General features: G+C 32.6%; 1 protein-coding gene across 1 annotated transcript in view; it reads right to left on the reverse strand.

Moving 5' to 3' along the window:
* Positions 1-1,963: 1,963 nt before the first annotated feature.
* The window catches only part of LOC143191002 (large neutral amino acids transporter small subunit 1), a 32,884-nt gene continuing 8,763 nt past the window's right edge, over positions 1,964-26,084 (reverse strand). Inside the window, exons 2-9 of the mRNA XM_076395633.1 lie at positions 23,637-23,883; positions 15,299-15,424; positions 11,826-11,919; positions 11,726-11,770; positions 11,048-11,275; positions 8,409-8,505; positions 8,281-8,355; positions 1,964-3,177 (exon numbers count right to left, since the gene is read on the reverse strand). Of these exons, the coding sequence (XP_076251748.1) occupies positions 2,857-3,177; positions 8,281-8,355; positions 8,409-8,505; positions 11,048-11,275; positions 11,726-11,770; positions 11,826-11,919; positions 15,299-15,424; positions 23,637-23,883 (1,233 nt within the window). The 3' untranslated portion in view covers positions 1,964-2,856. The remainder of the gene's footprint in view (positions 3,178-8,280; positions 8,356-8,408; positions 8,506-11,047; positions 11,276-11,725; positions 11,771-11,825; positions 11,920-15,298; positions 15,425-23,636; positions 23,884-26,084) is intronic.

The raw sequence follows: 26,084 nt of genomic DNA on the forward strand, positions 1-26,084 counted from the left end.
GATCTTGTGTAGTTGTACATTAGTACTAGTAAGTTTTATTTTATTAGAATCTAATTAAGGGCCAATGTAAAGCCAGAATTTAAATTTAAACCAATAAAATAGAATGTAATAAAACATCGAAAATCAAAAACATATTTTAATGTCGTTATAATAACCATCTTTATTGTCATATAAATAGCTGATATATTTTTGAACACTTTGATATGAAGAACTACGGATATGTAAAACAATAGGCCTAAGCTAAAACCTACTAAACGCAAAGATCACTAGCAAATAACTATTGGTCTTGCCTCTTTACAATTTACAATAGTTTACAATGTTACAATGTACAGATAAATGAAATATTCAGTCTTGTATTTGGGTCGTTCGTGTTATCAGATCAACAAGTACGATATTAATATTTAAAATGTTTCGGTTGTCGTGAACAGACGAGTCAGGTATGGCGAATGATCCGAGCAGCTATCAAACAAGGCGATATTCAACTGTCCTAAATTGTTTACTAGTTCCGCGGGCTACAATAGTGGCATAGTTTAGTAAAAATAGACTCGAACTGGATGCTTGGAACGTAATCTTAACTAATTTACGCTCCAGTAAATATTTTACATGTCGTAGACCAAACATTCGTAATATAACTCATTGTGAATAATGAGATTGTTTTTGTCAATTGAATATTTTTAAAATAAGCAATGCCACAAAAGAATGTTAATAGATATTAAGGAATTTATCGAAAAATAATTATAAAATCGTTTACCATCGCATAAAATGGGTTGTGATAATGTTCGTGACAAAATAACTGTTTTACTGAAGCCAAAAATAATGCTGCACATTTTTATTGAATGTGTAAACGATTCTATTTAAATCTCTTTATTTACTATCAACGTGACTTGACGAAAATATCAAAATTTTAAAAAATAACAAAACATTTTTGTTTTCGTTGACAAAAATGGCTTGATCTGCGTCTAAAAAACTCAAATTTAGTGTTTTATTATTAGGAAAGCCTAAAGTAGTAAATACAGAGACCTGTAATCATTGAACGTAAGTAGAACTGTTGACTACTGTTAGTTGTAAATAGTTTGAGAAGTTTTGAAATCATAATGTGAAAACTACACTTTTTTTGGTTAACCCAACCAAACAATGGTTATCCATTAGGACTACCAAACGATGAATTTCCAACTAGGAAATCATCCTAGAAGGCATTCGGCCTTACCCAGCTTGATTACTGGGGCAACTGAAATGATTATTCCTTGTTAGCCTTGTCAACTAAGGTTACTAAGCCAAAATATATTTAACGTTCTTTTCTTCAGTTTTTCAAAATATCAGTACAAATATATCAAATAATATGTTGAAAAAATTATCCATGAAATATATTTAGATTCTGCATCAGAATACCCTTAATAGTTGTCAACCCTTAATTATTGTTAATTCAAACTTAAGAATAATTATAATTAATTAATATTTAAAAATAAGGGTATAAATTTTAAATTGTATATTAATATAATAATATACTATTAAGTAGTATTCAGATCATTAAGTAAAACACTTATTATTGGAATGTTTCCCCTTATTTTGTTAGATTAACCTAATTTTATTAAATTAATTATAGTTAAGTTTATAAAAATTAACTATATTATTAAATGTATTTTGGAATGTTTCTTGTTGATAGATTAGGAAGCAATTAATATGAATTATTTTTGAGAGTAAGGAATAAGAACAAAAATTACAACTAATCCTGTTTAATTATTTAAACATTGACTCCATATATTTTAAAATAATATTGAATTTGTAAAAAATACAAATACTAGATATGTATTTTAAATTATGTATCAAATCAGTAGATTAGAAAGAAACTGACATTTTGAAAATATATAAAAAAAACACTAAAAATTGAAAAATGAATTCAATAATATTAAATAACACTTAAGTTTATAAATTAATTAATTAATTTTTAAAATATTGGAGTTAATATATTGGAATTTTTTCCTTATTTTGAAATATAATATTGATAAAAAATTATTTTAATTTCCTTTAGAAACTATTATAATTAATACTGTTTAATGAATATTATTAAATTATATGTACCTTCTATGAGGCGTCTTGTTCAGATTATTTAGTAAAGTCAGTTCACCGTAATTATTTTCGTGAATTTAGTAACAAAATTGTGAATATTTAAATAGAATTTTATAGTTTTAGCACCGTTTATATAAATACTAATGAACAAAGAAGTTCTAGATTATAAGAACATATCAATAATATGTTAATATCAAATCGTTTGTGTCAGAATATATATGAGACCTTCACTAAAAAAGAAATAAGTATATATTGAAAATTGAATAAAATTTAACTCTGCTACATTTTGGTAATGAGAAATAGTTAAAACATTAAAGAACGAAAAACAATGGCAGTTAATTTTAATTATTTAGATCAGTTGAAATATTTAGATTTCAAGATATGTTTAATTAATATAAAAATCAAGCTTAAAATCCCGAGACAAATTTCCTACCAATCTAATAAACACTAAATAAAAACAAAATATGAATATGGATGTTGTTAGTTTTAAAATTCCGATGATTTTGATTTTAAAATATTCTAACGTTTCGTTTGGTCTTTTCATTCGTATGATTTTATGGCAGATGGTCTTATTTGGTTCATGTTTCCTAATTTTACCCTGACTTTAATGAAATACTGATTTTCAGTCTAATTAATCGAAATGGACATTTTTACAAATTGGCACAGGCTTATTGTCTTCAATAGAAACTCCTGTCTCGTTATATACTACAGCCACAACTCATAATCACTAAACAATTTCTGGTGTTACATATCCGTAGTTCCGTCGACAACAAACAACGTCGAACTCAATTACAGATCAGCTTTCTTCGATTTGCCCAACACCAACAGGAACTTTTGCAGCGTCAGGGTGATGCTGTCGAAGAAGTTCTGCAACCATTTGGGTTTCGGTTTCCAGTAGATGAAGACGAAATATACGGGTACCGAAGACATGATCATGAGGAAGCCCAGGCCGGTTTCGTATGGACTGGCCACTATTGGTACCACCGTCACGAAAACGGTCGCTAGGAGATAGATGATGGGCCAGATTAGGTTCACTTTGATTGGTCTCTCGAGGTCGGGTCGTTTCCATCGCAGCCATGGTAAGCAGAGGACAGCAACACCGATACTCAGCTAAAAAGGAAATATTTATAAGTAAATTAAATACTGTTAGATACTGTTGACATGTCGAGAAATATAGAAATTAATGAAATTTTAAGGCAGATCAATATATATATATAATACACAAAATAAACAAAATATTTCGATATCTAATTTGAGAGATCTATATGGAGAAGCCAATTTATATTTGTATAGTGATGAAATTTTAGTGATTTACAAGTAGCAGATGTGCCGGTAATTACTTTTTGGTTTTTGTAACATATTTGGGTAGACATTGTATGCAACGTAATGGTTTCATACACGTCATTTTGTTCTATTGATATTCATAGAGTATAGATGATGTTTATACGATGGGATCAGCGAGTTTTAGTTTAGTAGCATAGAATATCTAGAGATTATAGATATATATAGCATTATAGAAAGAGGTTTTACTTAAATAGGCGAAACCGAGGAAATGTTTTGCGTGGTCTGTTCAAAGCTGGCTCTGAGACCACTTTATTGATTGGTTGATATGAATTGGCCTATAAAGGCATTTGATTGGCTCACTTCAATAACGCCACTGCTTATGGTACGATCAGTGTTTTGTGTCTTAAAAATAATCACTATTAATTGATTATAATGTATCCTCATTTTCAAAAGTGTTGTGTATCTAGTGTATGTGCGGAAATAGAAAACCAGACATAGCTTTCCTTGAAAGAAACAATCCAAGTTAACTAGATAAAGGATGTGTCTGTGACTTAGCATTGTTTTTACCTGGTATGTATACAATTATTTAAATAAAGCATTTGTGTTCATATATACTACTATTTCAGGAATACAACAGAAGAAAACAAGAATTTATTATCCAAACTTTAAAATCAAATGTGTCCAAATGAGGCAATAGTAAAATTTCATTGAAGGTAAATGTGATTATACCACATGAAAAACTTTTGTTACTCATTAAAAAGTTGCGAAGTTGTGCAGGATTTCGCCTTGAAACACGAAAGAAGATTACTAAATCATACTAACGTGGAAGCAATACAACTGCTGGACAGCGCGCAGGATATCAGGAGATTGAAACGAACAAAACCATACGAACTTGTGTGAACATATACGGACGCTAATGTTGTTACATTCATAATAGTATTTTGCAGGGTTTTAGCAATGTAGATGATGCTTGCTAATATCAGAGCTAAATTGACACATTAAACTAAATGGCAACATATTATATGGACTGTTACATCCAATAGAATACTGGAGGTATCACGGGTACCACCGGTACCGTCTAAACTAAACAGGTAGGATAGATAAGCAGTACTCGACCCTCATTCAGCAAGCACTCGTTTGGTACCGCGTTATCAGGTGAACAGAAAACGTAGAAGAGAATATAAAACAGGTGTTGCGAGCCAGGTACGACGGTGGGCGTTCCGATAGATCGGCACCGAAGAACTTCACCTGTCGCTTCGAGCGAATCGAATAGGTACCTCAAACGAAAGAACGCCGATTTGTTCTTATTCTGTATTCCGGAAACATCGAAATGGTCCCGCATAAATGTAAAGGTATCATCAGTTTCGTTGTAGTATTTATATCAACAATGAACGAAATAAAAAATAGTTTCGAGACTTTTTTCATAAAATATTTATTCTAAATATTAAAGAAATGCAGTAATATTAGATCTGAAAAATAAAAGAAACGAACTAGAGGTCCAACGATGCCAAAATAAGGTTACTAGTTTAGTTATCAATACTTATCGCTACGTAACCAATAACTAAACCGATGACCTGGACATTAGATGAATATAATATAGGAAGTTATTTTTCGAATTATAGCATGAAACAAGGTTACTAAATCACAGCAGCATAGAAGCAGTACAACAACTGGTCAAGACGTCGAGAACTATATTGAAACGAACTAAACTATATTAACTTGTATATAAGTGTATAAGTGTTTAATAATATTATATTTTGTTTATAATATTAATTTTAGCTTCAGTAGTCTAATTTTATTTTAGTTTGGAAGGTACGTAACAGGTCAATTGAAAAGTCCTCGGCCTACCATGGTAAAACACATTTGTTTTGCAAAATTATATTTTTTATCCAACATAACTCCCTTCAAGTGTGAGTATCTTCAGTTTCGTCGATCACCTCTTCATTCGACGAAAATTTCTTCCCAGCGAGTATTCTTTTGATATCTGAGAACAGGAAATAGTCGGTGGGGGCTAGATCTGGAGAATACGGTGAATGAGGAAGCAACTCGAAGCCCAATTCATGGATTTTTGCCATCGTTTTCACTGACTTGTGACAAGGTGCATTATCTTGGTGAAGCAGCACTTTCTTTTTCTTCAAATGCGGCCGTTTTTCGACGATTTCGTCCTTGAAACGGTCTAATAACGCTATGTAATAGTCCTGCGGATGGTCCTTGCTTTTTCGAGGTAGCTAATGAAAATTATTCAATGCGCATACCAAAATACAGACGCCATAATCTTGCCAGCCGACTGTTGCGCTTTCCCACGCTTTGGAGCAGGTTCATCGTGTTCAGTCCACTCGGATGACTGTCGATTGGACTTCGGAGTTAAATGATCGAGCCATGTTTCATCCATTGTCACATATCGACGCAATAACTCGGGTTTGTTACGTTTTATTGTTGATTATCTTCAAACACTGCTCCGAATGATCAACTCCTCGTTGTTCTTGGTCAAAAGTGAGCTCGCGCGGCATCCACTTTGCACAGAGCTTTCTCATATCCAAATATTCGTGAATGATATGAAGTAAACGTTCAATTGATATCGTTAGAGTGCCTGTTATTTCATTCATTTTCAATTTGCGGTCATTCAAAATCATTTTGTGGATTTTTTAATGTTTTCGTTGGTAACAACCTCTTTTGAGCGCCTACTGCATTCACCGTTTTCGATGCGCATTTCACTATGTCTAAACTTAGCATACAAATTCTTGATGTTTGATTTTCCCGTGGCAGTGTCCGGTAACTTGGCATCAAGCCAAATTTTTGCTTCAACTGTCTTTTTTCCCTTCAAAAAGCAATATTTTATTAACACGCGAAATATCTTTTTATCCATTTTTTTTCACTAACAAAAGTTGCTTCACACAAAATGATATAATTCACAAACTATTGATCCCGCAGCTGTCAAATTTATACACGCATCTTCAGAGAGTTAGGGCTAACTAAAAAACATATGGATTTTATTCTAATAGCGCCATCTATATATCAAGCCGGAGACTTTTCAATTGACTCGTTAATAACGTACAACAGAGTAATAGTAAAACTTAAAGAATCTCCTGGTGAAGCCCATCAAACGCTTTAAAAAACTTACGGTGCTGCTGCCGCGTCAATCCCAATGGACAGTTTATGTTTCATCCATTTTATGAAAGTGTTGGTGTTGATTTTAATTTGAATGATAAGGAATTGCCCACACGATTAAAAAAGTTTGACAACAATGATGAACTAGACGAAATTGGACATATAAGATCCATAGATTCAATCAATAGATTTTATCAACCACATTTATTTTCCATACAAGAAGAATAATTTTCTGTATTATATTATGACATATTCAAAAAAAAAACAGCAAGCGCAAAAAGTGACGAAATAATAAAGGAGAGTCATCTACATCGATACCGAAGAAGAACATTCATAGCCACAAAGTTCTGCAATATGTATGTGCAGGTTCAGCATGGCGCTATTATACTACACTAAACCTTACACTTAATATTGATACTTCTCTAATTTGATTTTTATTTGACATGTTAAGTTTGCGAAAATATTTACCTATTAATTCAACATACATATATAGATCTATTGGATGTATAACTTGTATTTCAATCTGCATAATTGAATTTAAAAAGCTTTTACCCCATACACACTTTCAACTGCTGAAATCCTACCTCATAGATAGATAATTTATCCTCAAACAGGGTAACAAATACACTGACCTACACTCAATATATTTGGGTTTTCCGCAGGGTAGTGTTCTTGACCCATTGTTATATCTATTGTATAAGCTGTATAAGCTGACCTACCGACCTCGAGAAACACATATGTTATGGTGATGATACAACGGTTTTATTATCAACCGATGATCCAAAATCAGCCACAAGAAACCTACAATTTCATCTTAACAAAGTCGAATTATGGTTAAAAACGTGGCGTATCAAAGCAAATGAGACAAAATCTGACCATTTGATTCATTTGTAGAAGAACATGTCGCTCCGCAAAATTGAATAATCATGAACTTCCACAAGCAGACAACTTTGAATATCTGGCAATGCATGATAGACGTATCACATGGAAAAAACAACTAGTGACAACAGCTTGGGGTTAAACTAAACCATATGTACTGGCTCATAGGGCGTAAATCTAAATTATCATTAAATAACAAGGTTTTACTGTATAAGTCAATATTTAGGCCTATTTGGACCTATGGTATTGAACTGTGGGCCACTAGTACCAAATCTAACATAGATATCCTCCAGAGGTTCCAGAATAAGGTGTTACTTGTCATCGTCGATGCCCATATTAAGTGTAAACAAACTGATTCAGCGCAATATCTTCATAGAACCATAACGAGTGTGATTCAGAGTGTTAGTGCGAAGTACTCTGAAATACAATTAGTGCATTCCAATACACTCGCCAAACAGTTAAATGTACGCGACTACAGTGAAGTGCGTAGGCCCAACCGCAAACTACCATACGAACTGATTAATAGACATATAGAGTGAGATTTAATAATCTCTAGAATAAGCTAGAATAGTTTTTAGATTAAGTTAGGATAGACTTTGAAATAAGTTAGAATAGTATCTAGAATAAGATTTAGATTATAAGTTGTATAGTAGATCATTTACTGAAGTGAACTTCTACATGTCAGGATGGTTAAATTATATAACTGAAATCATATAATAATACCTATTGCCCACGGGCAGATTGTTGACGTTCTAGGAGATTAATAAAAAAGGAATCTACATAAAACAATTGTGAACTTAATTATATCGAAACCTAACTTTAAGTGTATTTTCTTTGTACCTTCTCATATTTACGGTGAATCATTATTAGTCACTAATAAAATAATCGTAATCGTAATAATAATGTATCGTTCTTAACACTGTGTTTATTTCTCCTACTCACCCATGTAGCGAATCCAACATAATTTATCAAAGCTTCAATATCAGATACTGTCAGATATAGAGCCGATAACAACGCCTAGAAAAAAAGAAGTTCAGACTAAAATCACCATTAATTTTCATTTCTCGTACCATGACCAAGACCGAGGGCGTGGGAGTAAGTCGTTTCTCTTGGATCATCGTCAGAATTTCAGGCATTTGTCCGTTGCACGCTCCAGCATAAAACAACCTGAGGAATAGTTTAAGAAATTTGCTTAATTAAGATTGTTTTCACATTTACTGTTTTTATAAATATTCACGAATGGAGTACATTTTCTCAAAAGCCCCTATATGTTATTACATTAATAATCTAAACCATTTCTTGATTCTTCATTCAAATTGTATGTATAAGTTGTATTAAATTGATTAACTAACATTTGAACAAATATAGAACACATATTGCTGGTCGGAATTATATTTTTCAGCAAGACAACACTACTGTTTGTACTGCGAAACTCGCTATTACTCACAAAATATTCATATATTAAAGTAACCAGAAGGCCCCTCTTTGAACATTATTGCAAATATTTGACATATAGTATTCAATTTGACAATGTTAAACACTTAAAAAACTGTCCAAGATGAGTGAAAAAGATTTTTTTTATATCAAGATTTTGTTAAAAATCTATATGAAGCTCTGCCGATAACTGTATTTCGAAAAATTAAGGTTCTTTTTAAGCTCGGATCAGATTTTTCCTTCTCATTACACTCTTATTAAATAGAGTCATAATTTTATTTAATACACCAGAACATGTAAATTTGATTCTTGTTGGTAGTGGTAAATCCTAATGTCAAATTTCGAGAGAGTTCTTCAAAATATTAGTGATAATAATTAAAGAATATAAACCGGAAAATGTCCTAAACCAAAAAGTCTAATTTGATGGGGCAACATCGCAGTGACTATTTTATTTGTCAAATTATAGAATCTTAGAGTTCAATGGAAAAATCTATAATGTAATAAAGTTTTGTCGCAGGTGATAATTTTGCAACACCTTTTCTGTACACATCCTTTACGCTTGATTTAGTCTAGATTTCTATTTCCTAAGAGAAATTTAATATTAGTTTTATTATTATTAATTTAATTATCATTAAATATAATATTTAATATAACCTTTGATACCTGTTAAAAATTTTGATAAGAACTAACAATTTTGTCCTTTCTCGTTTTTTTTTTGTTTAATTTAATTAATTTTAATTTTTTTTTATATATTTTAAAGTCTCCTTTTACCAACTGTGGACTTATCTGGACTGGGCCTAAAGTTTAACGTGGGCTCCGAACCACGGTCGTCAGCATTAAGCCTACCAATTGGCGAGTGACCAACTTTAGAAATCATCCCAGAAGACACCCGGTCTTACCCAGCTTGGTTACTGGCGTGACTGGGATCATTTTCCTTGTCGGATTTTACACTCTTGCCTAGAATATTCTCAAATATTAAACAATTACAAACATAAATTTACGAACATTCCCCAGCAGGATTTGAACCCGCGGCTATCGCCACAGTAGGAGGACCCCATCGCCTTTACCACTGCGCCATCAAGCCGGCATTTTTCTAAATTTACAATAGCATTTGTTATCATATAGATCACGAATTAATTTTAAAGAATTATTTAAAAATGTGAAGATTGTTGTGAAAATATGCAAATTATTTTTTAATACTGTACAAAAAGCACTTATTTGGATACCAGGCAAGACTCGGCATCTTCTTAAAAATGAAAATACCACTCAGTCAAGTGACGATGAGACATAAATTTTTTAGGGTAAATAATGCAGTTTAAGAGTTTCACGATTTTTTTACATATATCCGGACGTTGTCACTTTGAAAAATCAATCTGTCTGTTTCTACATGTGTAATGACCGTTTTTCTAATAATACAAATTCTTGACGTAAATGCGTATAGTTCAGATCTTATTCAAATAAACTACTTGCAATACACTTCATAGGGAAATCCAAAAAATAATTATAAACATTCCAATTCGTTTTGTAGGTTACTCGTTTGTGTTTGTGTCAAAAATCTACAGCACAAATGAAATTCTTTGACATGAGCTTAATTGATGACTGCCATCTATCAAATATAGTGTAAACTGTGTTTTAGAAGAATGCTTTTAATCTCCCATAAATATTTTCAGTGCATATTTCTACTTTGAGAAAAAATGGGGATAATCATACATTTTAAATAAAATTTTTCCATAATCTGCCACTTTTGCAAGTTATGATTCAAAATAGTTTTAAAATAAAAATAAATGTACGGTCTACATTTATATTAAGGTGCAAAAGTTTATTTGAACAATATAAAAAATATGAATGATTTTTTAAAATACTTCTATATTTTTTCTTTTGCGAAAATATTACATCTGTAAGACTTGAAAGGCGTTATTAATAAAGTTTTATGAAATATAACTTGCCATTCAAGATTATATACACGGTTTTGTAGTTAGTGATAAAAGTGTATAACGTAGAGAATTTATATTTTCCATTTCTTAAATATTTTGTAATTTTTTATGTTTCTTTTACAATTTTCCTAGCTTGTCTTTATCGACTCTGATTCTTGCAAACACTTTAAGCAATTTTCGATAATAATTAACAAACAAAGAATAGTTACAAATGTATCCAAATATTTTACTAAAAAGGAACACGTTTCATAAAAAAAGTTTGCACAAGAAAGAAATTATTTATTAGCTTTTTCTTTTAAGCTTAAAAAAAATACGACATAGAAATAAATCGATTTTCTTACCTAGATGAAGTTAGCAAAATTCCATTAACTGCTCCAAATGTTGATAGTGCTACGAAAACTGGTATCGACAAAGCGAATGGGCCGAAGAGGTGGTTGGCAAAAGTCACCGCAACAGCCTTTGATCCCAGTATCTCCACGGGTGACAGTGTGGTGAAAAACGCAATGTTAGTGAAAACATACACAATTGTCACAAGGGCACAGGAGATTCCAATAGCCAACGGTAAATTCCTAATAACAAATTCTAAGAATAATGTTCATACTTTAAAATATCGGTTAAAAAATCTTCGGTCTGACATAGTAATTTTATTGTTTATGCCTTATTCATTACTGTTGACAGAGTTTTGAAATTGGCGGATGAAGATACAGATAATACTGACAAATATTTAGCTACAATTGCAAATGGTCCAGAAGGAATAGCGATCACATACTGCATTTACATTATAAGATTTTTGTTTATATTAGAATGCGATTGATAAGTCGCCACATTCTTCTGTTAAAATAGGCGTTTTTATTTTTAACTCTAACTTATATGTTTTATAACTGACATATACAATATTACTATTATACTCTTTATCTTCCATGTAAAAGTTTATTTAAATCAATCAAATAATAAAATTATAGATTAGACCTGAGACTTTTGAACCGACATGTTATTGTTTGATTAGGTCAATTACTTACCTAACAGGATCTTTCAATTCCTCTATAATAAAATTCAAATAATTCCTAAAATCGAATTTCTATAGATAATTACAAATTGATTCAACAATATGAATATTACCAGCCGTTGTATGCAAAGAGGCCGGAATAAAAGGACAAGGCTAACGATGTCACTTCTGTGTTTGTATTCTTGAACGTAAAATGTTCAGTGTGTCCTAAAAATTATTATCATGATTAATTGCCTATTTTTATGAATAAGATTGTTATATATTTTTCTATGATTAATAATGCATTTATTGTATTAAAGACAATTTACTTGTAAAATAAAATGTTCTCTAAACTCTGAAGAAGTAAAATTAGGAGACAAAAACCTTAGCAAAACATATACAAATAATCAAATCAAAATGCTAACGTATGATGTGAAATCGGTACCTCAGTTCCGAAATTAGTTGGGGTCAAGAAATTGGCCTATAAATGTTAACGTTGGCATTACTTTTTTTGCAATACAATAGACATGCCCATTAAACTGGTATAAAAGCCAATTCGCGAAAAAGGATCTGGTTTGCGAAAAAAAATATATTTTAAGATGGCACACCCTTTTACACAAAACATGAAACCAATGCAAGAATTAGATAATTAAAATACAAACTGTTTAGATTATTCGGGCTCTCATCGCTGGTTCTCACATTTTTAAAATCTCATGGGAAACAATTGAGCAGAAAAGAAAGATAATTTCTCGTATTGTTAGTCCCAGATCTTCCATAGTAAAACACATTTTTTGGTAATTTTTTTTATTCAACATAATTCCCTTCAAGGGTGATACACTCATTATAGGGACCCAATAACTTTTCGATACCACTTTTATAGTACGATTTTTCTTTGGCTTCAAAATATACCCAGTCTCCACGATCATCTCTTCTTTCGACGAAAATTTCTTCCCAGCGAGCATTCTTTTGACATCTGAGAATCGGAAAGAGTCAGTGGGGGCCAGATCTGGAGAATATGGTGGATGAGGAAGCAATTCGAAGCCCAATTCATGGATTTTTGCCATCGTTTTCACTGACTTGTGACACGCTGCATTGTCTTGTCGAAGCACTTTCTTTTTCTTCAAATGCGGCCGCTTTTCGGCGATTTCGTCTTTCAAACGGTCTAATAACGCTATTTAATAATCGCTGTTGATGGTCCTTCCTTTTTCAAGGTAGTCACTGAAAATTATTCTATGCGCATCCCAAAATACAGACTCCACAACAGTACCAGCTGCCTGTTGAGTTTCCGCACGCTTTGGAGCAGGTTCATCGTGTGCAGTCCACTCGGATGACTGTTGAATGGACTTTGGAGTAAAATGATGGAGCTATGTTTCATCCATTGTCACATACCGATGCAAAAGCTCGGGTTTATTATGCTTGATCATCTTCAAACAGTGTTCCGAATCATCAATTTGTAATATTAAAATAATATAATCATTTAAGAATAATACAAAATATGTAAAAATGTACTATTTGCAGTATTAATATTAATAGAATGCAGTAGGCCATGATTTCCTTTTAAAAATAAAAAGTCGGATTTTCGATATTGATATATTATAGTATTATTGGCAAATAAAAAAATGTTTAATAACTTCTCATATATAACTAAAATATGTTATGTATTCGGCTAATTTAGTAACAAAAAAATATATTCTTAAATTTGTATTAAAACTTTTGATTAGGTACTTATGCATTATTTGATTATAATGCATTTTTATTTATGTATTTATAGAGTGTATTTTGATCAGCTTTTCTATTAAAAAGGCAAATATTTACAATTTAACACATAGATGGGGTTTTATAAATTTCTACTCATAAGTTTGTGACTTATTGTGCTAGGAGTGACACTATTTTTGTTAGTTTCAAAAGAATGGATCAAAAACAATATTACACTGCTTCTTAGTTGCAAAAAATACCGTTCATGCAAAGCAATGGCTTGTAAAGTATTATAGGCACTCCGCTCGATCAGAAACCACAATAAAACGTTGGTTTGCTGATTTCAAACGTGGTCGTAGACACACCAATGATGCAGAACACGGTGTACAACCAAATGAGATGGTAACACAAGAAGACATAAAAAAAATCCACCAAATTGATTTGAATGATCGATAAGTGAAGTCGTGTGAGTTAGCTAACATCGTAGAGATATCCAAAGAATGTGTTGATTTTATATTGCATGAGTATATGATTATGGGAAAGCTCTGTTCAAAGTAGGTGCCACATTTGCTCACTTTTGACTAAAACAAGAACGTTTTAATGAGTGGTTTTTAGTCATGTTTAAACACAAAAAACAGGAATTTTTGCGTCGATATGTGACAATGAATGAAACATGGATCCATCACTTCACTCAAACGTCATCTGAGTAGACAGCAATTAGTGACAGGCCTATTTTGAGGCAAAAGATAAATCGTTCTACAAAAGTGGTAGTGACTTCACTAATTAGAGCGGCTCTGGAATGATTGTGTGGCTCTTGATGGAAATTTCCTTGATTTATAAAGCCAATTTAAAACAAATCAAACATGTTTCCTTTATTACGTTCGGGAATTTTCAGTCTATGCGTTATATTAATGAAAATAGAGTTATTTTGTTTGATAATGTGATATTTCTTCAGAAATTCAAAACCTTGTGGTATCCAAACCATGCTGCATGAATCTAAAGAAGTGGTAAACTGAAGGCTATATATTTTATGACTACGATTGGTCAGGTGGATTAATTTGCTTCTTTTACTCCCTATCAATAGTATTTTTGCAACAATGCGTCACTCAATTTATTCAGGTGATATCGGTAAACAAGCTGTAACAGTTTCATTCGATTTTAGAGGCTCGTAATTCAATACACCTTGCTGATCCTCCTATATTCACTGCAAGATTTGAGTATCCCCATGTGTATTTTGCTTTGGAGTCGATATGAATAGCTCTCCTGGACTAAACCACTTTTGAGCTTGGGGTTGTCATAGTAGATATACTTTTCATCGCCAGTTAATATACACCTCAAAAAACTTTTCCTTTTTTTGTTTTTGTTAGATCAATCTGTCTAGTAGTAATTTTCCCTTCTTTTAATCCTTTTCTATCGCATGCGAACATCTGGAAACAGTTGATTCATCAACTGATAAGCTGTGATCTTGATTTGATCATCGTTATTCTAATTAATTGATTATTTATTGATTGATTGAGAGTTTGACCTACATTTTCCCCTCATAAAACTTGTAGCTAATTTTCTTTGAACTTTTTGGTAATCCAAACCATTCTTTATCGTTGACAAAGATATCGCAAATTTCAAGTAATTTAAACTAAGACTAACAATTGGAATAGAAGAGATAAGCATCACCATAAGTTACTGAAAGTGTTTGATGAACAAAAGTAGTTCATTATTAGCCTCTATATACAGTGAATAAATTAATAAAATTAAATGTAAAAGGATTATCTTATCTAGGAAAACACCATTAAATTTAGCAATTAGGAAATTCAACAATAATTTATATTGTTACTTCGCTTTTTACCAATATATATCGCTGATCAACATGCGAATCGTAAAAGTATTCTTCTTTATTGTATATTAATTAACTTACCTGCAAATACCTGGTAAATACCAGCAGCAATTATAATGAACAGAGCTAAAAGTTTTGCATAAGTAAAAACATCCTGTACTCTGGTCGCCCATTTCACGTCATAACAATTTACGAAAGTCAAAACACCTAAAACAATAGAAATGCACATTTAACAGATAAGTCACAAATAACCGTAACCGAATGAAGTCTGATTAGGACATAAGTCAGTTGTAAACGACAAAAATACGTAAACCTTGATTTCTTTTGACAGTTTTACGTCTCGACATTACCTAGATCTGTGAATTCTCTCATTTGCACGTTTATTGAGCTAACAGAAGTAGAAACAAATAAAGCGAGAAACAGTACAATTTTCCAATGAAGATTTATTGGTACTGTTAGTTGTTTGTCGTAAATCGACAGCTGAATTGAACTTTATGATGTGTTTTAGTTTGGATAAATTTTCGATATTTAAATAAATCGATGAACAAGCTCGTACTTTGATTTTATGTAAAATAAATATATCTACTAGATAAAACATTTTCAAATAACAGTTTTATGTTAGTTTTCTATTCTTTATAAAAACATATTATACCTTCTCATGGATGAATTCTCATGTTTTAATTTCATGAGAAAAACCTTATTATTTTAACGAAAAATGTTCCGACAAAAATAAAAAATAAAAATGGTCGTATTGCTCATCGACAAACAATAATTTCTGCTGAGGCCTGTCAGTATTGGAATTTTACGTCAAAAAAACATGAAGCAATGAAGGAAGAAATTGGTAAATTTGACATGTTAGAATATATCTTGGTCGTGTCTTAGCTTAGATTGATAAAAATATTTATATGTTCAATGTGCTCGAAGACATCAATTTCAATTAATGGTACTCTTTCGTAACTGAAAACCTCGTAGTAAATTCAACTATAAGTTTTTGAATTGGAACTTGGGAAACTTAATGACGTTGAATGTTAAATTTGCTTAGAAATGATTATTGATAGTCCAAATAAAATTCTACCGTTCTTTTCTACAAAAAATTGGCCATCTTGTGAAATTGTGAAAAAATTAATCTTGTTGAAATATTTTTTTAAAACAAGATCTATCATTACCTACTACATTTTTCCTTTTTTTTTGAAGAATATATTACGTCAAATGAAGGAGCTTAATTTTTTAAGATTATCCACGTATCATTCTAATTATTTAAATATTCATATGATATGCTGCTCAGACAGGTCATGCATAATCTATGTAATTAATCAATAAGCAAAAGGATCAATGTCTGATAAATACGGTGAGCGGAACTTAGCTCCTCTTTTAAGCTTTTCCGTATTGATTTTAACGGATTTCCCATTATATCCCATTGAATTATGATGCATTTTTACTTGTCTAGTCATTATAAGCAACATCAAATTTCGTTTGATCATCAATATCTCAAGATAGAAATACATTACAATATACTTTTGTTTATGGCCTATGACCTTATGTTGATGACCTCCTCATTCGGCTCAAATTTCTACCCGCCGGGTGACTTTTTCAAGTTCGGAAACAAAAAGAAGTCACTCGGAGCCAAATCCGGAGAACACGGTGGATAGGGCAGCTATTTGTAACCAAATTCGACCATTTTGGCCATGCTCAAAGCGGAGGTGTGAGTCGATGGGTTGTCATGATGGAAGCGCACTTTTTTCTTTACCAAATGAAGCCGTTTTCTGCAATTCGGCGTTGAATTAACCCAATAGTTTGGCGTTCTACAGCCCTGGCCATTTCCTCCCTTAACAGGTAGTTGATGTAGGTCATACTCGTATATAGATCTCGGTATACGAGCTGGTGAAGAGTGGAATAGGACAAGAGCAGTCTCAGTAACAGATCCATGTAGAGGGACGGGAGTTGCATCCCCAGATTGAAGCATGGACAACACGGTATCTTATCGTCCTGGATAGGGTCCCATGTAGAAAAATAAAGAAGGAGAAAAACTAGTCTATGATATATAACATATCTATATAACAATTTCAGTCATATGAAGTCCTCGTAATAAGAGCAAATTGGTATGCTTCAAAGAATCTCACATTATCTATATTTTATTGTAAAGATGACAGACTATCAAATAAAATAATGTACAGTAGCGCACACTAGTATATGCATTAAGTATATTGTGAAATATGATTAATTTTATAATTATAGAAACAATTATTTTTGATAATAAAATAAGCAAAATAGTGAGGATGATCATAATCAATAATCATAACAATATTATATTTATATTATAAAATAAGATTAATGGATTTACTTAATGTATTTTTTTCAAATTTAGGTCCAGATAGGCAAAACGTCAAAGTAAAAGAGCATTTTTTAAATACGTATTGCTTTTTAAAACTTTCTTTCAGATTAATTATCATCCCAATTAAATATTACACAGATTATGAATACGATTAGCAATGTGAATTAGAAAAGTACACATTAAATAATTTAAAACTACCTAATTGAATTTTCTATTGTTGTGAAAACCAACACAACAACAACACTAGATCATACCATAGAGCAGTCTTGTCAAATTAACCTTGTTAAAAATAGTTCGCAGTTATCCATAAAATGTTTCGAAGGCAAACTCATTAAAATAGATCCACTCAGATCGAGTGACCTTAATTGGGTCCACAAGAAAAGAGGATTATATTAATTAATCTTGAAGCTCGAAACTTCAGCATCATTGAACACCGACATCGCTAAAAAAAGTTTGAAATCTAATGAAGTTTTACCAGTTTTTTATCAATAATATATTACTGATAATAAACTAAATTTTAACTGTCAAAATAAAATCCAAATTACTAGATTTTTGCCGAGTGCAATTTGGATCACTATGAAACATCGGGGATAGTGTGAAAAGTTTTCGAATTCATATGATTTATTTCTTTAATGATATGCTATAGGATTAATTTTACAAACAAAAACTAATTATTGTTCTATTCAGTGGGCAAATAAAACCAACACATTGGACATTAATAATAGCGAAAAAAGCCGTTCTATTCGATATTTCTCCTGAAAATATGAGGTTGTTCAATAAGTTTACGAAATTTACTAACATAAAAAATTTGTTGATGTAAAGGTAATTATATTTCTGTATATTTTCTCCCAAATTCAATATAATACTTATCGATACTTTTGATTTATCTAACCTAGAGCTGTAGTTTAATTTCCTAACAGTTTGCAAAATACCATTTTATGATAAGTGCTACCTAATCGATGAAATTTGAAATAAAGTAAATCGCTGTCTAGAGATTAAATTAGATATTGTGACAATTTTTAATCTAATATACTAATCTTTAGTATATTTTGAGCAATATAGCCAAGTTTAGTGTTATGTTATATCAATTATCGGAAAGGTATTTATGAACTTTTCAATAAAAAATAAGATAGAATGTTTATTTACTTTATTTAAAAGTGACCAACAAATATATGAAGATAGCAACAGGTCAAGTTCGAGCACTGAGGAGATTTATAAATCAAAATTGTTTGTTTTGCAAAAATGATTTTTTGATTTGCAGATGTGCAAATCATTAGTGTACTGAATAATTTTTTCTGTGTAAACTGGCTATGTGGCATATGAAATAGCTATAGGGACACAGTTTATACTTCTCATAGACATAACAACAGCGAAATGCCAAGCCAATCGATATTTAGGTACCTGAGATGTCACTTTCTCCTTCTCATGTCGTACGAAAAGAAAGAAACGTGTTCAGTTCAAATTCTACAAGCGTAGTGAACAGACTATAAAATATACACTGAAAGTGAAAAGAAAATATACAAAATTAATATCAATTATTAACATTATTAATATATTAAAAGTGAGGATCCGGTAGAAACATTACAATGGATAATTTCTTCACTACTCTTCAACTGGCAAAATTTTTACTATCTTTGAACTTGACAATTGTTGGCACCTTGAAGAAAAATAAAGCATACATTCCACCAGCAATGGCTATATCAAAAACACGAGAAAAATTATCGGCTGTATTTGGCTTTCATTAAAAAGTTACCCTACGTAGTTATGTGCCAAAAAAAACAAGTTAGTAATTATGCTATCATCAAAGCACCACAAAGCTAAAATTAGTGATAGTGCAAAGAGAAAACCCGAAATTATTGAGTTTTATAACTGGTCTAAAGCTAGAGTAGACACGATGGATAAAATGCTTGGATATACTATATACTCTTATATATACTATATACTTTTGGTAGATATAGTATAAAAAGATCAACTTAAAGGTGGCCTCTAGCATTTTTTTTACAATATTCTCGATATTGCCTGCCTTGCATCATATATTCTGTATCATGAAAATAATAAAATGATCGATGATGATTTTATCGGCAATTGGGCAGAGAGCTATGTACTCCATTCGTTGAAAGTCGTTCGAATAATGCACAAATTATGAGGCATTTCTCAACGAAAGTGGTGATTGAATCTCTTCTTGATCGAACTATCAATCCGAATGCGCATCAGCGAACATCATCTGTATCATTGACACCTCAGCGCAGCTCGATTCAACTGGGAGGAAAAATATTACTGGTGTATGCTATGAATGTCTCCAAAGTTAATTTAAAAAACGTTTCAAAACTACAAAAATATACTATAAAAAATATAGTTATCAACACATTTGTATTTAATTAGAATATAAATATGAGAATAGAGCACGTGGCACGTGGTATTTTGTAAAGGAAATGCATCAGACACTTTTAAATCCATGAAGACATGTTGGGTTGTATTTAAATAAATGATATAAATTAGGCAACACACGTTATAATTTTTAACTCTGCACCAAACCGTGAATCATGGGTGTAAGCATAAAACTCCAAAACTAATAATAACGTCGGCAAACACCGCATTCCTTACCAGGGCGCCCCACTCCACAAATACAGATTGGAAACTAAACCGAACAAGTTCAAACACGTTTCGTACTACGGATGAACTATGACCGATCGCGGTGGGGAACGTCTGATAAAATAAGCAGATAATGCTGCGTACAGACCGGGCAAACGAAGGACAATTTGAATTATAGACCATTTGTTATTAGCTCTGGTGCTTGTTAAAGCTCTGAGCTGGTCATTCCTACATAAAATATCCGTAACAGTTCACGAATGAGTCTCCGAGCGCCCGTTCGGTACCGTCGCGCCGTTACTGCACTTTTTATTCCCTTTAGTGTGTCTTCGCCTGCATGTGTCTCCTCTTGGCTGCTGTTTTGGGTTTCCCTCTTTTCAAATTCGATCATCATTTCGGCCCAAACGTTGATCTTTGCAATAGTTTCCTCATCGTCTAGCCCGTCTTCGTTTCTTAACTGGTAGTTCCCGTCGGCTGTCCGGTCCCTGTTAAGGGCCTCTACCCTTTTTCCAATTACGCATGTCTCCAAGATATGCGTAGTGTTTTCTGGTCCTGTGCAACATTCACAGAGTCCATCGGTCTCCTTCAATTTGAATCAGTGCAGGTAAACTTGCATAATCCCATGGCCTATCATCAGTTGCACAGCTTTCCTGCTCAGTCCTATGTTTCCTGTCCCTACTTGTTGGCAGTATTTATAAAGGGTTCTTCCTTTAATGGATTGTTCCCAATATATCTGCCACCTTTTTTTTACCTCTCCTTCTTTGATCGTTTTGATGGTTCTGGTGCTGATCCATCCGTGGTTTTCCAGCCCTATTTCTTCCTTTTCAGTGGCTTCTCTCGCGAGTCTGTCCCCGGACACCATTTCCTCCGTTGTCATTCTCCGGTACCATCTTAGTGATATTTCGCTCCCGGTTTTCTGCAAATATAGCAAGGTTGTTTTGATTTGCAATATGTCCTTGTTTCGTGTATTCGCGTACTCAGGCTACCATATGGATATCCGACTGTCTGTTCGTATGGTGATTGGTCCTGGGAGGCTTCTGTCCCGTACCAGTTTGGCTTTCTGTACCGCCACGAATTCTGCCGCTCTGCAAAACGATTCGTCTTTTATTCTAAGACTCATGTGTTCCTTGGCGGCTGTTCCTGTCTGTATCACAACTCCTATGCCTGCTCTCCCTTTTTTGGCACTAGCGCCTGTCCATATCTTGGTGGCTTCGACGTTGTTCATCCGATATTCCTACGGTTCCTTCCATGGCCATGGCATTTCCTTTGGTTCCAATCCATTTAGCCCGTTGGGGTATTCGTACTTTTCTGCAGTACAGCCCTGGATCTCGGCTTCCAGATATAGGTGTGGTGTACCTGCAGAGCGTCGTTCGATATGGTTCGATAGGCGCCTGTAATTGTTAACATTGCAGTTCTTTGTGCTGCTGGTAGCGCTGTCCTGGCCCTTCCCATCGAGGACCTGTATCCCCATATTTCTGCGCTATATAATACTGCGGATTTTATAACCCTATCCTATATATGACGCATGATCTATGATGCCCTGGGGTTGCTTCTTCTGCACAATTTCCCCAGAGACGCCAACGAAGGACAATGAATGAGATTCGGCGTTGGATACCGGTGGTCTTCGATGATACGTACATATTGCATTTGGTAGGAGCAAAGGTTCGTTAGGTATTAATCCGTATTTAACCGTATATCCGTATATAATTTTAAATTATATTGTCGACAAATAGACGGTCCGTGAACTTATTGAACAACCATATATATAACAATCTATAAAATCCCACTTTTTAGCTCTTATTTGAGATGCTTCGACAGTTGAAGTTATAGATAATGGTTAAGTGTTAGAAAATTTACAACTGATATAATACGTTATGAGTAATTAATTTTGATGAAGCTTTAGAAAAAACTACGAACGAAGGAAAGTGAATAAGATGTAGTATGTGATTGGTTCATAAGAGCTGGTTATGTTCATGATTTCGTAATTCTACGGTTATGTAATCACATTCTTATTAGTTCTTTTATATGGCTGTGAATTATTAGTTATAAAAATTTAATTGAACTCGGAAAAAAAATAGCGAAACAGTAGTTTTTCATTGCCAATTGAAGCTTGAAAAAATATAATTAAGTTGACACGACAAATTCAGTTTATGGATTAATCCCAGTAACTACCTGTTAATATAGTTAACTAAAATTACATTATGAACAAAAATTATAATATATCTTAAATTTAACAATAATAACAAACATGGGTAGGGTAATTTTCAAACCCTACATAATGGCAGATATTGTAAAATTTAACTATATAGGTATTTATCACTACTTAGTAGGGTATATGTACAATTAACTTCATGATCCCTAGTGTTTTAAAAAAAATAATGTGTTAAAAAAGATACATTTGATAAGAATATAGGTACTGAGGCTGTACAAGAAAATATTGCGCATGTCTAAAGTATGAAAAGTGCATATATGCTACTAGATGAAAAATAAAGTTACCAGAGAACAAGTCAGATATACAATTAATGTTTAGAGCACATTGGTGATGTGAAAAACCATATCAAAACTATATGAATTTACATAATAGAATATATTAGCTTCGTTTTGTTTCTTTCGTTTTCATAAATATTTTCAATATCTTAGTTGAAAGCCTGTTAACTATTATATTAAGTTATTTAGGGAAGGAGAAAAGGATGTTCGAGATAAATATAAATTAGAGCAACATGAGAAGTGTCTATACAAGTTTGATTTTATATTGAGTTAAGTTTTTTTATTTTAAATTCCACTAATTGTTCTAAAATACTGATAATTTCGATATTCGCATTATGATGAATTATTTTTGAAAGAGTAACAATAACGTTAACATTACTTCACGCCGAAAAATGAGCCTGTAAACAATGAAAACCCCAAACATAACCAAGTTAAATTGAATTATTCATCTAATTTAAGTGCGCACACGTTCATCTAGAAAGTCATATACTACATCTTGTCCACTTCCTTGCAGTCTCAAAAAAATCAAATAAAATTTTGAAGCAAAATCAGTAATTTTTTAATTATGTTTTATAAGGTGGGGCAAAAGTTCCACTACCACCTATTTCACTATTTCTGCTCGTCCTTGTGGCGTATATTTACCAAAAATAAAATTTGGACGTCTACATAACACAATGGTTAAAGTAAAACTGAGCTAAACATCACATAACCAAGATGGCGCGCAATCAAAATGGTGCGGGGCTTTTGCCCCACCTTAGTGTCAAATCAAGATGGCATCGGGACTTTTGCACCACCTTATATAGTATCATAATATTTTCATATATTTTGGTGAATCATTTATGTTCAAAATGAAAGCAAGATAGATAAATTATTGAAGCTCTTATAAAATATGGTGAAATCTTTTAGTAATGAAAAAACTTTCTCGGCCAACGAAAACTAGTTTATAAAGAGAAACAAAAAATATTAATCGAAAACTTTCGTCACTATCCCCGTACGCCGAAGACTACTTACAAATACAGCAAGCGGCTAGCAGTCTGGCAGCGCCATCTGGTGGGTCGCATTCGATAAAAATCGGTTTCAAAACGTACTGACTAAATGTTAAAGCTACGATTGCTTGAGAACACGGCCTTACGATTAAGCACTCGATCCAGAGACGTATGAAGGCCACGAACGGGCCGAAGGTGTCCATGATGTAGGCGTAATCAGCGCCACTTTTCCGAATCATCGTTCCCAACTCCGCATAGCAGTAGGCGCCGACCTAAAACAAGGAATCAATATGAATAATTACGGTAGCAATGAACGTATACGCCTATACATTAGTGAAAAAAAAATTAAAATTTGAAGTCTTATTTATATAATGAAAAATCGGTACTATGTATTTTATTCAAAGTGATCGCCGCTATTTTTTACCATCATCAAGATAATTACGGATTTTATCTCAACAGAACAATGTATCATTTAAGGATATCCACGATTGTGGTATCCTCATAAGAAGTGCTCAGACAGGTCACGACTTATATGTCGGAATAAGTAGTAATCAGATAATGTTTCCAAGTAGGTTTCTATCGGTTTTTCAACAAGTGGTCGAGCGTTGTCACGCTGAAAAATAACATTGTTCTGTCTTTGCTCGTTTTCCGGCCGTCTTTCGCGCAGTGTTTGGCTCAAACGCGTCAATTGTAGTTGATGGTGTTATTCATTGTTTCATTTAGTAATACCTTCAAATCTCCTTCCTAAATGTCTTTGGCTGCCCTGAATTTTGTCTTTGTCTTCAGTATGAAAATTGCCACCTTTAAAATGTTTAAATCAGTATTCACACATGGCAGTCAATGTAGTATGGTCCACAAAATCTCCTCACAGTCAGTCAAGTCGTTCAAATTCTGGAGGTAGCAAATAAACCCCCTCAAAATCCAGGCCATCATTTTCCATAAGAAGCGCTACGCACTGCGCGATTCTCTACTCGAAATCGACACCGCAACACTGCTGGATAAAGTCACGTATCCAGGTCTCCATTTCGACCGACCATTCCGTTGGCATTGCCAAATATAGAAAGGTAACATACAAGTTATCTCCTATGATCTGCTCTTCTAGCAGACTTTCCATCTTCATCAAATGCTTGTTTTATTGGATATTTCAAGTTTCTTACACCCAACCAGGGGAAACAGCTGGTTTCTTCGTCTGCTATCTTCATATATTTGAAGCGCTGCTCAGACAGGTCACAACCTATATGTCAGAACAAGTAGTGGTCAAAGGACGAATAGTCTGAAGAATAGGACAGTGGGGTAGCACTTGTAGGTTTTAAAACATGTGATCGAGCATTATCATACTGAAGAATATCATTGTTGTATATTTGCTTGTATTCTTGCCGATTATTCATGGTCCTTATTAATGTTTCGTTGAGTATTGTCTTCAAATCTTCGTCTTCATTTTTTTTTGCCGTTCAGAACCTTCCTTGTCTTCGGTGTCAAAATTACCAGTTTTAAAATTTCTAATCGAGTATGATAGGCTGAAATCTGAAAGCTCACATAAAGCCAGATAATGTAAAAATTTATCATAGCAACTGTTTGGCGTAGGGTATACTAAATTTTTATATATAAATATTAGCGCTATTGTTCATAACAGTTATCAAAATTATATATAATGTATAAGTATTTCTGCTGTTGTAGACAATCTTTTTCATATTAGGAGCATACAAGGTACATATTTGTCAGTCTAAAATGAAAGCTTATTTTGGCGTTAACATATAAGGAAATACTAATGTAAATAATATAATATTGTCAAATAATTCATTTTGGCATTATAGTACACCTAATATATATATATATATATATATATATATATATATATATATATATATATATATATATTCTATAAAGCTTCCTTCATTCATTCAGTCGCTGTCGCTTTTACTACCTTATCTGAGTCACTGTTCGAGTCAACAACTAAATTGTGAATTTTTATTCTATCAAACACTTTTTCACCTTTTCAGCCTACAACTACATAATGCTGAGTTTTCTGAAAAGAATTCTCTAACGCAATTAACTGACAATAAATATCCCCCATTATTTCGTCTTTAAGTAACTGACTAGAAACCGAATCAGTTTCTGACTCTGACTATTTATTGATTTCAGCATTTTCAATCATAGTAAAAACTCGTATTAATTACCAATTTGAAATTTATAAAAACAAGCAAAGCACCAAAATAAAATTTGCCCGTTTATAACCTCTAATTATTATTACTAATATTTCGAGGAATCTTGGAGACATTTGACAACCAGGCGAATTTTATTGGCTGGTTAAAAACGTTAGTTAAAAAGTTCGAAAAATATAAAGTTACAAGAGAAGAAGAAGATTTGTAGGTGGTATGAAAGAAAAAACAAGTATAAAAGTAATAATCCAATAATGTGTGAATATACACAATTAAATTTATCGATCAATCTAACATCAATATTGTTTTCTTTT

Source organism: Rhynchophorus ferrugineus, unplaced genomic scaffold (genome assembly GCF_030347505.1).
Source record: "Rhynchophorus ferrugineus isolate W39M unplaced genomic scaffold, kcgeb_rfMv2 rfM2, whole genome shotgun sequence".
Lineage (NCBI taxonomy): Eukaryota > Metazoa > Arthropoda > Insecta > Coleoptera > Curculionidae > Rhynchophorus > Rhynchophorus ferrugineus.